Source organism: Eucalyptus grandis, chromosome 6 (assembly GCF_016545825.1).
Source record: "Eucalyptus grandis isolate ANBG69807.140 chromosome 6, ASM1654582v1, whole genome shotgun sequence".
Classification (NCBI taxonomy): domain Eukaryota; kingdom Viridiplantae; phylum Streptophyta; class Magnoliopsida; order Myrtales; family Myrtaceae; genus Eucalyptus; species Eucalyptus grandis.
Window position 1 is genome coordinate 4107763 of NC_052617.1, and position 16907 is coordinate 4124669.

The 16907-nt window shown below is 38.3% G+C and overlaps 1 protein-coding gene and 1 long non-coding RNA gene across 5 annotated transcripts in view; one reads left to right on the forward strand and one right to left on the reverse strand.

Annotated features, from left to right (window-relative positions):
• The window catches only part of LOC104448045, a 24906-nt gene extending 22126 nt beyond the window's left edge, over positions 1-2780 (forward strand). For both annotated transcript variants that reach the window (XR_005552187.1, XR_005552188.1), the window contains one exon: positions 962-2780. This is a non-coding gene — a long non-coding RNA (uncharacterized LOC104448045). The remainder of the gene's footprint in view (positions 1-961) is intronic.
• Positions 1-15463, reverse strand: part of LOC104448047 (MADS-box transcription factor 23) — a 23979-nt gene extending 8516 nt beyond the window's left edge. For 2 of the 3 annotated variants that reach the window (XM_010061823.3, XM_010061821.3), the window contains exons 1-2: positions 15316-15463; positions 14730-14915 (exon numbers count right to left, since the gene is read on the reverse strand). In XM_010061823.3, coding sequence (XP_010060125.1) covers positions 14730-14911 — 182 coding nt within the window. In that variant the 5' untranslated portion in view covers positions 14912-14915; positions 15316-15463. Of the gene's footprint in view, positions 1-14729; positions 14916-15093; positions 15262-15315 lie in introns of those variants that run through there. The other variant, XM_039315550.1, reaches the window with a different exon arrangement.
• Positions 15464-16907: the final 1444 nt, after the last annotated feature.

The window sequence follows — 16907 nt, forward strand, 5'->3', positions numbered from 1 at the left end:
GTTATTATCTAAAGTCTTTCCAAACTCTCCCTAAGCTCCGCAGACCCTAAATCCGAATGCTTTTGTGATGCTATTTGTTGACTGTGTCAAAGTTAGACATGATAAAGGCGTAGTTGATAAAGACCAGTCTTAGCTGTAGTTGTGCTTGAGCCTTACCAGCTCTTCGCCAGTTGAACAAGAAGGGAAGAAGGGTAGGAACAGGAAGGAATAAATTTGACTTTTGAATGCCCACTAGTGTCATATTGACGTTGGACACCACACTTACCATTCGAGGTTCAAGAAGTGTAAGACCATAAGTATCCTCATTAGAGTTAGGACATGCCTAGGTTCCACCTATGTAGGGTGCATTTAGTAAAACAATGCAAATAGGATCCTCACAGTTCATACAATCTCTTCAATCATTTACTCTGTTCCTTTTCCTTCATTGGTATCTCTTGCTTGAAAGGCAAGTTGAATTAAGTTGTTCTGTCAATTCATACAAAAGAACTTCTAACTGGCCATTTCATCCCATTGAAGCTATCGATCCCAATCCAATCTAGATGCCTCAACTTATGGTTGTTTCTATTTTGCTCTCTTTGATAATTCTACTAATGCATTTGATTCTCTGTTATACTCGATATAGGGGAAAATCCAAGACAATAAAATTTAGGACCTAAAACTCCAATTAGAGGCACAAAGAAGACCAGTGCAATAGCACGAAAGTATCCATCACACATAATACAGTGTCAAGCATTTGATAAAAAAAAGATGTAGAAGCAATTTACACCTTAGAAAGAGGCTTTTAGGCTGCCTTCTTCGCTTAGTGTAATTATTAGTCTGGGAGAAGGGATGCTCTGTTTTTAGTAGGCTGTCTATTTAAACAACGTGAAAAGTTAGAGAACTAATTTTGGCAGGAATAGTTCTGAGGTGACAGCAACTCAATTTGTATGATTTAGAAGTTGAATTACTCATTCATTTGCAGGTATTATGATTGTGTCAAAAATATGGATCTATGAAATATGGTTTGTTGAGCAAGACATGTTCTGTTTGAAGTGGCACGTCATTCCACCAAGGGTTGAGGATCAGCTGTATTCTAGTTCTGGCCATGAAACAGTCAATTCTACATGGGAATTGAACAGATTGCGTTTAATAGCTGTAGAGCTAGCTGCTGTCATGATTTACATTAAGTATAAAGTTTAAACAAAAAAATTCACCAACTCTGATGAGTAGTTCTCATTAAACACTTAACGCATGAACACCAGCAGTGGTTGCTTTGTAAAAATGGCTACTAAAGAGTGGCGAAATAAGTAAAAATCTATCCATAGAAGTTTGTGGTGAAAATTCAAGCACCTTGGATTTGATTGATGTCTTGTCAAGTTATTTGCAAGACATTGATCAAAATGAGAATTCTCTTAACCTCAAGAAAGGGTGAGAAAATTGTGGTAATGAGATCATGGGAACAAACAACAGGTCATCAACATACAGTTGGTTCGAGTTTGAAGGGCAGTTGTATATGTAAATGATATGTATTTACCTTATCTTGAAGTGGAGATTCTAATTCTCTTCTCTCAATTGATTTCCCCTACTAAACAGATGTAAGAGTTTAGAAAGGTGAAGTGAAATTTTTGTATTGGGCTATATATTCTTCCATCGCTACTTGGATGAATTTTCCTTTATTAGGAAAAATCCCTATGATTCTTTGAGAAGGACAGAACATTCTAAGTAAACTTACGTTTGTAGAAGATATTGCTCTACTAAATGTGAACAAGCTAGCGGACGTGAGCTATGTTGAAGACTGGATGGACCTTGCAATTTGTGAATTAGTTTTTAGGCGAGGAATATGTTCATATTCGGAAGGATCTTTGTGAATGGTGAACAAATAGAGGTGTGATCGCCAAAAAGAGTTCGGATTGACCAACAGAAGGTGAATGAACTAGAGGACAAGAAGACATAAGTAAACTTAGATAAACCTTGCTAATAGATGGACCTTGCCAATGGTCAACAAACTAGAGGGCATTTCATCATGTAAGAGTTTAAATGGAGGAGAACAAGATTGGGAAATAAAAGCTTGGATGGATCTCAGTGCAGACGGAGCTCTTGCTATAGACGGAGTTATAGTTCTACCATAAGCCTCTATTTTCCTGGAGGGAAGATCCGGACTTTAGATCAATTTGATTTATATTTAAATGGTGTTTTGCAGCTAGCCTTTGGATTCCTCAAAATGTGGATTTTCAAAGATTAGAACAATTGACCATATCTGGGCAGGCAACCTAGAAGGATAGAATGTTGGCAAAGCAGAACCGACTATTTTGAGAAACTGTTGCTATGGAGCTACAGAGTGACATTTTGTGACTGCAGATAGTAGAATTAATGGTTACTCATGGGATTTATATTTCAAGCGGTCAGTTGAGATTTCATGGCTATAAATTCAACCCAAGAGAAGTAACACAATTGGGGGAATGAACAAAACTAGTTTATACTCAAGCGCTCATTCTCTTGTTGTCCTTGTGTGTAGAAGTAGTGTAAATATGATTGTATTCCTTTGGAGAAGTCTGAGCGTCTGTAATAGAATAAGAGAAGCGTTAAGTGTAGGATTGTTTGTGTATGTAGAAGGAGATCTATATATAGAAGGAAGTATCTTCAAATGTTGTGACATCTCAAGGATATAGTGAATTCCAGCCTCCATTTGCTGTTTAGAACTAGGAGAATGGAGTTGGTCAAGTGAATAGGCTGGACCCTATAAATTTGATACGCATGTCTACTATTACCTTTATAATATATTTTTAGAAGATATCTGCATACGCGATTGTTTTTAGAGCACCAGTACACGATCTATACCCAGTCCAACACTTACTGGCGAAAAAGTTTTGAATTTCCTCATCTAACCAATTTAACCCCCGTGGTAGTTGTTTATGCCTAATTTATTTATCCTCCTCCAACATGCCTCTGATTAGTGGGTTATAAATCATGGAAATTACTCGTATGCAAACTTTACTAAATAGAAATGCGTGTAATGTCCTATCTCATAATTTTCCAACCAAAAGATTGACTGGAGGAAAATGTGGCCATTTTGTGCTAGCTTTTTATTCTGAGTGATCATGGAAAAGAAAGAAACAAGAAAGATTCGTGGGAGCTTGTTACTATGGGAAAGAGGCAGATAGAGAATTATTAAGCTTCCATCCTGCGTTTTGGTCCGTCATTATTTTTTTTCCCTAATAATTAAGAACATGGGCATGAAGGCCCTCATCCAAAACAGGTTATATACAGTTGGTAGGATTTAAATGGGTTATATCTAATTCCTGAACCGAAAATCCTCTGGCACTCCAATTAACTGCGCCAACCCTGTGGGGGTTGTTCTTTTTCATTATTCTCATCTTTAAATTGATTTTCTGGTGAAGATAAATGAATTAATATTGGGTTAGTGATATTATTGACATCGATCTATTGGGTTGTCTGATAGGTCGTTTCTCTCTTCCTTGATATAAATGTGCTCTTTTATCTAGTTAGCCAAGTCAAATAGATACGTATAGTGCCACATTGGATGTGGACTTATTTTCAAGCATATGGCCTTGCCTTATTTTCAAGCATATGCCTTGCCTATTCATTGTAAAGGTGATGAGGTACTCAAACATAACCTCTTCCTGAATGGAAAAAAAGAAGAAGAGCATATGTAAAATCGAAAAATGGCTAGATTTTGGGGAAAGTGCGTGAATTGCAGGAAAAAGCGAAAAGTATACCACTGAAGTTGAGTGGCCACCATTGAAATTTCTCCGAGGAGATGCACAATATCTATTGATGTAACTTACAAGGAATAAATGAGGCATTTTCAATTCAAAAATTCCATTTTTTTAAATCCTCGTGTACGATTGATCTAAATCTTGTTCTTTCCCTTAAATAATCATACTAGACACTGATACATATATTAAAACATGTTATATTTGCGCCAACTCAGAAAAAGAAAAGGCAAAGAAGAGATACAAGGACAAGCCGCATACTTGCAACCTTCACCTTTTTTTTCCCAACCCATGGAATTATGTGTGATCTATTACATCCTTCTCGGTCACTCCAATTTGAGTGACGACTCTACAATTTTCGGTGAAGTCTGCACATAAGTGTTCATTGATCCATCCCTTCCCTCCTTGTTAGGCAGGGATTATTTAAATCGATCAATACTTAGATGGTAAACGTGTTTATGAAGTATAGTGTCAATCAACATTCATAAAGCCGATGGCTTGCATGTATGATGAATGACATACGCATTGAGAACTAAGCAAAGACCAAAGGTTTCGATGTTTCCTATCTGTTGGTGAGGAGGAGAAAACAATGGCTAAATTACTAAAGAACTTTTAATTGTTGAGTTCTTGAGAAAAATATATGCTTATGCGATTAATGTTACAATGACTAAAGTACATTCATGACAAGATAAATCTTTATATGTATAACAATGTTGAAATGTTATACTAATAAAATCTATAGAAAAGTACATGGTTGAGTTGAGAATGCTGATAAGATTTGCATGTTTTTGAAGGGATATCAAAACAAATGAGCGCAAAAGAGAAAGTGTTGTTGGACTTCAATTAAAGACAAGATAGAATGATGCGGATGCTATTGAAGCAGTGATTTTCATGAGTTACATGTGATTAATGACTTTTTTGCTTTATCCAATGTTCTTAAAAAGGCAAGAAGCATCTGCTGAAAGTAAGTTTTTTGAAACAATAGCGGAAGAAGTAGTGTAGCATCAAGCTAATTAAAAGGGTAAAGAAACAGGTAAAAATTCTCAATTGAAAAGATGACATTTCATCTTGTAGAAGATGCAATTTGGAAATGACTCCTCTCGAATTGATCGAACATTAGAACCCCCTAACTCAATTGATGGGGGCTATCATCACAGCTTATGGAGTCAATTTTTGTCAGTATGAAACTTATAATTAGCCAATTCCAAAAACCTAAATTTTGGCAAAAGAATTTCATGTTCAGAATAATTTTTCCTCGGATTAGATAATGAAAGCCAGGGAAGATTGGGTGGAGGATATTTTGTTAAAAACCCTTTTTTCATCCTAACTCCAGAGGCTTCATCTCTAAGTTTTGTGCTTTCTACGCACGCTAGTTTAGTCATTGGTGAATTGAGTTGCACATATTTATTCAACTTCCGGGACATCTTTGAGTAGAGATGGCATTGGTGAAGATCATAATAATTCAAAGGTCTAGGCTCTCTAACGATAATTTCCAAGCTTCTCGACAAACTATGGAGTGAGGGCTAGATGCAATGACTGACTATGTGGCTCGACACTTCTATGTCAAATAGAAACAAAATTCAGCAATGAGAAGGGAACGTGCTTGCGATCATTAGTACATTATGTTTTGTCAATTTTACAATAGGCAAGCTTTACGTCCGGACCTCTTGCAACAGTTCAGTATCTTTTGGCTATTCAATTATTGAAGAATTTACTACGTATGTCAATTAAATTTTCTATGGCATGTGTGCACCTGAAAATCCTCAAGGAAAATTAGTTATTTTTTGACTGAATATGCTTTCAAGGGATAGCTTGAAAGAGACTATCACGGAGTCAATGGCAAAATTATTGAACGCAAGTTTTTTGTGAATTAATCATGATCGTCATTCATTTTTCTGGTATGAAAAGTCTTAACTGTGAGAAGAAGCATCATTTGAGGGCAATGAAACCCTAGGACCATGTTTTCACTGTCACAAGTAAATTTGATCACCACAGCGAAAAGGAAATTGAAGAAGAGGGTTTTGATTCAAAAGAAGAATCTTTCAATAAAAACAACTTTCATGATGGGCAAGATGTTAAGATGTACATGTGAGTGACTTGTTTTAGAGAAATTTCACATCGGAGAATTGATGTGGTGTAAAACAATTAATATATATTATAGTTGGCCCATAACTTATTATCTTAAACTTTTGAGTATATATGGGTTCATGATTGACTTGTATTTGGGCTCTCTTTTGGCGATCTCTTCAGAAAAAGATATCGGACTTTTGATGCACACTACTAGCGAATGATTTTAGAGCCTATGGTTGCAGTTTCCAGACATATGAGTGTTGTGGTGTAGCAACGCGGGCTTGTAGAAAGTTGATGCAAAATGATGCCTAAATTAAGGGATAGCGAATCTAACACTAAGCTCATGTGATGGGGAAATTATTATGATGTATGTATGAGTGAGTTGTGTTAGAGAAATCCCGAAGAATTGATGTGGTATAGAGTAGTTAATATATCATAATTGGCTTATAACTCATTGATTTAAATTTTTGAGTAAATGTGTGTTTAATTGGATATATTGATAGACTTGTATTTGGGCTTCCTTGGGTAATTTCCTCATAAAAAGATATCGGGCTTTTGCTGCGTGCTCCTAATAGAAGAGATCATTTTCAAAACAATCTTCTAGAGTTGATCCCGAGTTAGAAAACAATTTATTTTGAGTAGATAATTGCCAAAAGATAAGTCATATCTTCCTCCAAAGTTTTGTTATTTGCTGAGAAAGAGGTCTATATGGTTGGTTTGATTATCCCTAATAGGCTTGGAAGTCAATTGTGAATATCAATCTTTTAACAAAGAAAATTTTTCTTAAATCATCTTGAAGTTGTGTCATCAAAATTCAAGATGTTTCTAAGGAGTTTGCTAAGTAGGGTGATTCGATATTTCAAACTTGAGATTGAATTTAATGATAATTGTATGAATATTCGAAATTAGATTTTACTTAGGACTGCAACTATAATTTCCTCATCTCTATGATTTAGATTTAATCATATTTTTTGGGTAATTACACTTTTATTTCAAGTTAATTTGGTTATTTGGGTTAGACTTAATCAATTAGGGTTTTATGACTATAATTGATATATCAATCCAATTGATTTTGAGGGTTCCTCTATGACTGTTGCATCTCATGTATGCGAATGCAAGCTCTATTCGTGTGGGAATTGTATTTCATGACTTTATCTGTTATGCAACCGCTCTCACTAGGATTCAAGGGATCTTATGCTGGATTAAAATTTTCTCTCTCCCTTTCTCACCTTTATCAACAATCGGTATCTTGTCCTCATTGAAATGGAAAGGGTCACATTTGACACATTTTGAGTATTTTGCATTCAACTAATCATAAAATTGTCACAAACAATTTTTGTACAAAGTGTAATGGCTTTAAGCCATCTTCTTGAAATGTAAGTTGTGTTGTAGTAAGTTATCTCAAATTGAATGGCACAATAATAATTAAAACCTAGGTTTTCCTCTTCTTGGTGGATCGACTGTAATTCCTTAAGATTTGAGATCTTTGCCATCCATCACATGAGTACATGCATGATGACACACTGGAAGTTTTCAGGGCATAATAAGTTGACAAGATGGTCAAGGTGACTGAACAAGCTCAGAAACTTCTAGGGTTTTAGGATTTCATGAGTAATCTAAAATGTTCTTAAGAATATTACGGGCAATGTATAATTGTATTCTAGTGAAATCTTATAATTGATTGGAGTAGATGGTTAATGGGAAGATTGGATCTTCATTGTTAGATAAATGAAAAATATGCGATTGCGAAAAAGGTAGCTTATGTATGGAGAGAGGTCTCCATCCCCCATATATTATTTCACATTCATCACAATGAGAAGACATAGAGCATAATATCCTAAGACACTCCTCTCTCTAAAGCTTCTCTCTATAGTCCATGGTGTGCCAAGCGAGGGAGTGAGAGATCAATCAAGGGAGGTTAAGCTTAAGAGAATATGGTAAGAGGGTAAAACAAGTCCAAAGAAGCCTTTGTGTGCAAGTCATGATCTTAAGGATTGGTCCATAACACTTGGTACCAGAGCTAATAGTGGAGAGGCCGGTTGAGTGAGTTGGTGATACATACCAAGTGATAAAAAAATGTTGGAATTAGATAATACTACCATCAGTAATATTGGAGACAAGGCTCAAGAGAAGGGTTCTCGTGGCCATAGGACTCGATCAACGGATATCATATCTTCGTTCAAGGAGAATGTTGCCAAGGTGTTGTTGATTGTGGATCAATAGGGTTGAGCCAATGCTTTGTGATGAGTTCTCGGTTGCCTATGCTTCGTGATGAGTTCTCGGAGGTCATTGCATGAGAGGAATGTGTTAGATAGTCATGGACCTCTCTTATCTCGAAAACTAGGTTAAAGGGTGATACTTTCTCTCACTCTTATAAATTGACCACTACTCTCCTCCGCAACCAATGTGGGATAAATCACAATCTTTTCTTCACACATCAAGCCTTGGGTCAGAGCAGCAACAACTTGTATTTCCCGTGTCACCGTTGGGTCTAGACTTATTGGTACCCTATCTAGTACCATTGTTGGATGATTTTTGGCCTCTCTCGCCCCAAAAGTTAACTCAAATGGCAAGACTTTCCCTTACATTTATAAGCTGAACAGCTTTTTCCACAATCGATATGAGATAATCCCAATAGAATGATTTCGAGATTATGGTGGAAGACCTTCAAGAGGAGCTGGGGATGGCCAAAGAGGAACTCAAGGCTTGCAAGATGGCCAGAGTGAGTGGGATTATCACTAATATCCCAAGTCCAAAGGCGGATGTTTTGAAGCCGAAGGAGCTCAAAGGAGACATATTTGCCAAGGAGGTGGACAACTTCTTATGGGGTATGAAACAATATTTCAATGACATGGATGTCAAGGATAAGGAGACTACATTATGATCCGCTGCCATGTGTTAACTAATATTGCTATGCTTTTGTGGTGACATTGATGTGGCAATCAAAATCGGGTTGCCAAGTCGATCAAGAGTTGGGCTGCCTTTGTCAATGTCTATAGGGTACAGCTTCTCCTTGAGTTTGCCTGGATGAAGTTGCAAAGTAAGCTACGACATCTCCCTAGAATGGTCGATATTCGTGAGTATGTGCGGGAGTTTACCTAGGTCTTGTTGGAGATTCCGAACATGACCAAATCCGAGGCTCTAATATTAACGGATGCGCTCAAGGTTTGAGCGAGGTTGGAATTGGAAAAACAGGGAGAGCAAGAGGTTTTGATAGCTCTAGCTGTGGCCAAGTCCTTGATTGATCTCCATTGGATCGACTGTTCTAATTCTAAGGGAAAAGGTGGGGGAGTAGATCACCACTACGATGAAGGAGAGGAAGATGAATATATTCATGATGAGAGGGACAAATGGGGAAAACCTCGGAGTGGCTAGTGGAAGACTCAACAAGAAAAAGTGTCCAAGGATCGGGAGAGCAAGCTGATCGAGTGCGTTCTTTACGATAGCTCACGCCACAATCAAGATTGCGAGTAAGAGTAAACATTCGGCAGTGTGCTCCATGGAAGAAGAGGTGTTGAGGCAAGAGAAGCGGGAAGTGCGGATTGTGGTGTCGAAGCTACATAACTCCTTAAAGACTCAAGCACTACTTAAGAAGCTTTTAAGATCGAGTTTGCCGTTTGTGGGGCCAAGCCAACATCGTTTCAAGGCGGTCCACTTATACAATGTACCGGCCGTTGGCTTTGCTTAAAACATGGATATGAGCATCGATGATTGGGAGTGGAATTTTTGACAAGGTGGATGCCATAATCGACATGAGGGTCGATTACAAAGAGTTGCTATCCGTAATGCTGACGGTTCCAAGGTTGACGTCAACCAAGACCATCTCCATGATATGACTCGTGGAGACAAAATCGAGAGTTGAGAAGCTCGTGGCCAAGTCAAGGACAAGACCACAAACTTTGAAGAGGCCAAAGATGGAGTTGGATTGGTCCAAGCCAACTCAAGAAGGGATGCCTATTCATGTGCTCTTTTCCTAAAGTGAGGGACTTGGCGGGCAACATCAAGTTGGCCAAATTGGGGTTCAAGAATCGTGCGATTATGAAGTCGAGAAAAGAAAGACTAAATGATGCAGGAAATGGAAGAACCACCAACCTCTGAGGGAGCAAATAATCCAAGGAAAAGCTTTGATCAGGCAAGCAAAAGGACTTTGAGTCGACAACATCGAGGGCATTGCTCAATTGGGTAGGAGTGAATGTCATGGATCGGAGGTTTTCAAGGCACAACAGGCTAATGAAGTGGTCAAGATGACCGAGCAAGTCTTAAAATTTCTCAGGGTTTAGGGTTTCATGAGTATTTTAGAGTGTTCTTGAGAGTATTGTCAATTTTGTATACTTGATTTCTAGAGATTTCTTGTAATTAATGCGGGCAAATAGGAGATGGGGGGATTGGATTTCTACCATTAGATTAATGGGAAATCAATGTTTGTAATTATAAGGGCCTCTGTAGAAATAGGAGTTACTTCCCCCTTAATTGCATCATCCCACATCTAACACAATTAGAAGCAAGAGAGCATTCTCTTTCAAGACATTTCTCTCTCTAAAATTACTATCAACGACCCAGGGTAGGTGAAGTGGTAGGTGAAGTGAGCGAGTGAAGGATTGTTCGAGGGGAAGTTAAGGCGGCTCTAGTTGTGGGTGATCGAGTCAAAGGAAGCCTTTCTAGCGTACAATTGCGATCTCAGGTATTGGCAAGTGACACATAGTCCATGCTAAAAGTGCCAAGTCACCAGCATAGCAACATTAAAATGTACTAATATAATTAGGGTTTTGTTGAAGATCCCCCATGACATTTATTTTGCATACTTTTTCAATCTATTTCAATTTTCAAGACATAAGGTATGAAATACATAAGGACAATCGCTGCACTCAAAACTGAAAAATCTTCTTAATTGATTTTTTAGTGATGGCCCTTCAACGAGTGCCCTTTTAGGTGTAGAGTATATAACTGATTTATGCAACACATACGTATGATTAGATACTCAAGAAAAGAATATCATGAAAAACAGCAGTTAAATCCTCGTAAGGTGTCTCAAAAAGAAAACTAGGGATGGCATGAGGACAGATTTTCGGAGGAAATTTCTATGTACAGAATTTGGCGAAAGCTATGAACACTATGTACTCCCAAGTTCCCAACCCATCCCCTCCCATGACACACACCAGTGGTCCTCCCAGTCATAGTGCAGACATTTTTTACTTCTTAAACATTATTTAAGGTAATTGGTCGGCTGACACCAACCTTGATTGGATGGTAAACCCATTTTTGGCGTAAATTATGAAATTCTTAATAAACAAATGATATGCATGAACATAGCCTCCTTGAAACGTCAATTCTAGAACCTACACAATTAGGCTGAGGAGTTTGAGGTCTTAGGAATTTGAGGAAGCAAGGAAAAGCCACTGTCTAGGGTGTTAAAAACTTAAATACTTTCTCTAAGTGATAAGAATGACCAAGCACTAAGTATCCTCTTTACTACTATCCTATCAAAACTTACTTTAAAAGAAAAACTATAGTCACAAATTGTGAAAGTAATTGGAAAAATACACTAAATTGTCCATTTATAATACATCTCCAATCATACTGCATATATATCTAAATTACTGTTGTTCCATGTAATTCAAGATTACGGAGAGTCTGAGTCTAGCATCTCTAACTCATGCTAACACGTCTAGTCATTCAAGAGCAAAGATCAGTGATACGTTGTAGCTTTAATTTTATGAAATTGGTTTCGACCATAATAAATGAACTCATGAGGATGCAGAGGTGATTACATAAAAAAAATAGAGGTAACTATCTTCATGGTTGATCATGAAGAACTTTCGAATGAGTGGATCGAGCTATTGATCAAGCTCATACTCGTATTTTTACGTTTTAATCTTTTCAATGTCTCTAGATTAGAGAATGTGTTTGATTTTTCCGGAAAACCAATAAAACCCAATGACCCAGAATTGGGAAGGAAAAAATTGGGGGAAAGAAAAGATTGAAGTAGGCGGCCACATCCGGAATGCATTTCAAAATTTTTCCTACTTAATATCTTCTAATAAAGGAAAAGACCTAATTTGTTTTCCTATTAGAAGATGATCAATTAGGGGAAAAGTCACGTACAATACACATGCGCCCACCTAACAATATTAAAGGCAATGTTTTTTTTTTGGTAAGAGTAAGCAATATTAAAGGCAATGTTCATAACTAGCGGTTGGCGAGAATTATAATGCATCATTGGACACCTTCAATGATGTTATATTTTCAATATTTGAAACGAAGGGGACAAAAAGGACAGAAGGAAAAACATAATCAGAGAAAAGGAAGCCACTTTAATAGCTTCGAATCTTTTGATGCGATACTCACCGTGCTCTTTCTTTCCTAAAGAGAGTTTTCGTTGGGACTTTTCGACGAGAAGTTAAGCCCTTGTCCTTTTCCTTCCCCTTGTTTCACCTCATATTCGTTCCTCCACACCCTTTGCAATGCTTAGGATATTTCGAGGACTTCAAGTTAGAGATTCTATCGTCATTTTTAATGTTGGTCAAACTATGATTTGTGACGACTTCGACTTTAACATTTTCACCCATTTGGACATCCGTGTATGACTTCGATGTTTTCTGCATGTTATTATCATTATAGTGAATTCTTTTTCTTTTTTTGGTTTTTGGCCATCGCATTCTGGTAGCCGGACTGGTGCAAAGTATACAAATTCTATCTTTATACCTCTGACTTCGATAGTCCTTGGTCTTGGCATATCCACTAGAGGACATTACCAGCATTAACTTAGCAACTATATCCACCCGACCAACACACATCTAATCACCCTCGACTTGTGATTAGTTTAAATCACGGTTGAGTACTTATTCACATTATACAAGGATCAAACGCAGCACGTCTCTGGTAAGAACACACTGCTAAAATTGAAAGTTCCATTATAGTCTTCTTCAAAAGCTTTAAGCTGTTATTAGGGAACACCATGGGTCACATCTTCCCCTAGATACAGCTACAATTTACAATTAGATCTTTTCGACATATTCTAACCTTTTCGTGCACTTGACGATACTAGAAACAAATCACTCATCACCTAAAACCATATATAACTACAGTAACAAGGTTTATTTTTGTTTCCCCTAGCGATATTTTTCTTTAATTGGCAAATCTTGGATAGGTGCGGGTTTGGGATCGTTAAGAATGGACCACCACTAGGCCAAGTCCCTGTTCCTGGCTATTTACGAGGATGTGAATGTCGATAGGCCAGTGACCAGAAAGTTTTTCTTAATTTTTTGCGAATCATGAGAGTAAAGGTATGAGATTTTCTTTCATTATGACTACGCAAGGAGCATTTCTCTCCATCCTAATCCTGCAAACCTACACAATTTAATCGATACCGAAGGACTCTTCCTTTTCAGGACTGATCATGAATCCTTTACGCTAATAACTTGGCTTTTAGCTCGTATAGCTATGAACTACTCCATAAAAGGCTTGCCTTGCCACGACAAATAATGTTGGTAGTACCAAAGGTTCCGTGCAGTTCAAGTGCATACTGTAACTTTCAATACCTTCATAGATTGCCTTAAATTAGAATCTAAGCTTAGCATATTTGGTGCATCGTCTAAGTAGAACTAGAAATTAGTAATATCTATTTACATAAGGCTGAACTGGCAAAGGCTAAAGAAAGAAAATTCATTGTTGGTGAGAATTTCAACTTGTTTTTACTGGTTTTTACTAGGTCTAGAGGAGAGAGGGGACGAGGTACTAGCATTGGATAATTCGTCATTGCTACTTTCACCTGAACTGGGATCTGGATTTGTCTTAAAGTTGATGGAATTTTGTGAATGATCTTTTACCGGTAAACGGCAGTAACTTTTTATTTCGAGAACCTACTTCCTTTTTCTCAGTTGACTCGGTACTTTTTTCCTTATTAGGACTCAATGACTAGATTTACAAAGATGAACAAATGGCCTCTTAGAGTAATTTGTTTCCAACTCAAGAGGTCCCAAGTCAAGATACTAGCTAGGCAGTGTTTGATGGAGCCAAAATCCGATAGGACTGGACTCCATAATGCTTTGTGTAAGCATATATTCAGAATTCGAGTAACTTGGTATCACCTCATTGGATGACATCTAAGTCTAGCATTCGACTCCAGAAGATGAAATTCCTGAAGCTAGCACAAGTCCAAACATCCAACAAACTAGTGATGCACTGTTAATGTCCCCAAATATCGGCTACTTTGTTCCAAAGCACCCAAGCTTCTTCTTAGATAACTTTCACAGAGATTAACCAATTCAGATAAAGTATATACTCTTTCTCTCCCTTAATTACACGAATCCGTGTTCTGTGATCTTACACCTATGCATCAACCACAAATTGAAGTTCTTCGACCACATCTACTCCTAATAAAAACCTGCGATGAATTCATATACACTGTCTCCGCACATGTTCTTGAACAGCGCCCTTACTCTACAACATTCAGTGGCACTACAACCGTAGAAACTCAAGCTACTTGAATTTGGAGGAACATAACGGTTGGTGTATATTTGACTGTCATCTTTTAGTTAGATAATAAAGAATTGAGCAATGCATGAAACACATTGAGGTGCAAGCCTAGTTTATGAAAGCTCTACACTGCAGACTTAGAGACCTCCATACAATCATATTTCCAGCTGCCGCACTGAAATCTAGAGTAATTTTGGATTTTAAGTGGATAGTTTTCTTAATCTTAAGTGAGTAAAGCCGAATTGAATGCATTTGAAACACAAATCAAGGAGAGAAGAAACGATATTCACTCCATGAGACGCCAAAATTCAGATGGCACATGTTTGAAAAAGCAAGGAAGCAATGCCATTGCAATATATGGGCATAAGAAAGGATTTATCGTCAGGTTTAATAGCATTATTATCACAGCAATAAAACGATAATCCAAAAGAGAACAAACAAAAGAATTGGAGGAGAGATCTTGAATAGGACCTGGTGCTGGCAAAATCATAGAGCTTGCTAGTGCTGGAGAAGATGATGACCCCGACCTCGGCATCACACAGGATCGCGAGCTCCTTCGCCTTCTTCAGCAGCCCGTTCCTCCGCTTCGAGAAGGTCACCTGCCTGCTCGTCGAGTTGTCGATCCTCCTTATCACAATCTTCCCTCTCCCCATGCCTCTACATAAATCACCACAACACAGGAGACCAAATCAAAAACCCATCTCGACAAATCCATCAACTTCACCACCCGCATCGACGCATTTGAAAAAAAAAAAAAAAAAAAAGAAAAAGAACCGCCCCCAAGCCTCAGAATTAAGTTAAAAGGCGAAACGAAAAAGACCGACCCCGCCCGTACCCAATATCAGAAAAGCCGACTCAGAAAAATTCCCAGCAACAAACCCCGTCACCGTCAGCTCGCATTCCCGAGAGATCAAGATGTCGAGAGAGAAAGAATGAGCAGAGAAAAAAACACGAAGAACCAAAAAGCTCCAAACTTCGCGAGAGCCAAGAAACGAAGAAAGAAAAAGAGAAAAGAGAGAAGACAAGAAGGGAAAAAGAAGGCAAATAGGAGACTCACTTTGGGTTAATGGAGACAAACGAGGTTTCGCAAGATCACCAGCCTCGGCTTTGGACCGTACAGAGAGGGGAGGGAACCAGCGAGCGAAAGGATCCAGCAAGCAGCAAGCGCAAAAAAAAGGTTTCCTTGGCTTTAGATGCTATATGAGGAAAGCTCCATTTGGGGGAGTTGAATCCGCTTCGGACAACACCATTAGCGGTTTTCGCTTTCCTCAAGGTTACGTGGACCAATCGGGGGCCTCCCCACGCGTTCTTTATTCGAGGGGTTTCCGGGAATGGGTGCTCCCGCTTATAGATCGCCGACGCGTGGCATACGAATCCGTATGGGCAAGTTTTCTATTTTGGGAATTTTCCTTTTTTAAGAAGCGGGGCAGCAGGCAGGCGGGGGAGCACGGTTGCCCTTAGCATTCCTCGTTTGGCCAGAAGTGGCGGTGCGGGTGGGGCTAGATAACAGCGTCACCGGGCGGGTCGCCGTGAGGGGTAAAGGAGCCGAGAGGCCGACGGAGGAGATCGAGTCGGGGAGCGAGAGGACATCACCGTCTGCAAAACGATAGCCGTGTGATTGGAGCATGGACCGACCTGAGAAAGGGGGTGACCTATTGATCTAAATTCGCTCTGCTCAGTCGAATCACTGTCACGAGACGGAGGCATTCACGCTCGGTCAATACTGAAAGATCGCCGTACGTTAATGATTCTCTGTATTTCGACTAATTTGCCGGTCCACTCATTCCTAAAATGAGTCTACGCAGCATTTTCTCCATCTGACTGGAAAAAAGAGGGTTATGCGATTCGTGAATCAGTCTTTTGGAAGACTTCTTTTTAATGCTTTTCAATATTAATCTTTTAGACAAGTGCGATCCCTGTTATTATGGCAAGAAAAAGGTTGTCATATTCTTACAGACTTGTGTGAACAACTTGATTCATACGTTGGAGCTCAGACGTGATCATTATGTGATCGTGTAGTCACGGAGCACCTCGTTAATTTCTAATTTTTTGCTCCCAACATTGAAATGACTAGATGAAATCTTTGTTGAAATGACTACACGGTCACGTGACCGTGTAACCACGAATCCTACGAAGAAGCCCGTCTTAAATTGGTAAATTTGGTTTTATCATATTGTAGCAACTATTGGCTGGATAGTCATATAGTTTTTATGGTGACCCTTTATGCTTTGCAAGAAGATGTAATCCCAAAGGTTTAAAATCCTCTCAATTTATCCATTTTGAGATCATTAATGACATTTTCGAATCATTTTGAGAGGACCTAAGTTTCCATGTAAAAAAAGAAAAAAAAAATTGTTAGCGTTTCATGCGCCAAACAAATATGAATTATATTGCATAATGTTCCCTATTGGAATACGACTTAACGATTTTTAATATGAAAAAAAAATGGATAACTAATTTCTTTTGAATGGTCGCCTACCTAATCATTTATAAAGCATAGATTAAGTCTAAACAATATTTAAATAGATGAAAATATTTTTCTCGATAATGGTTTGGCGTGTTCTGTCGACAAGGCCAGATGTACGAAGAGAGATAGTTGAATGGTCGCCGCCCAACTATATTTAAGAAACGAATTACCTTATCAATAGG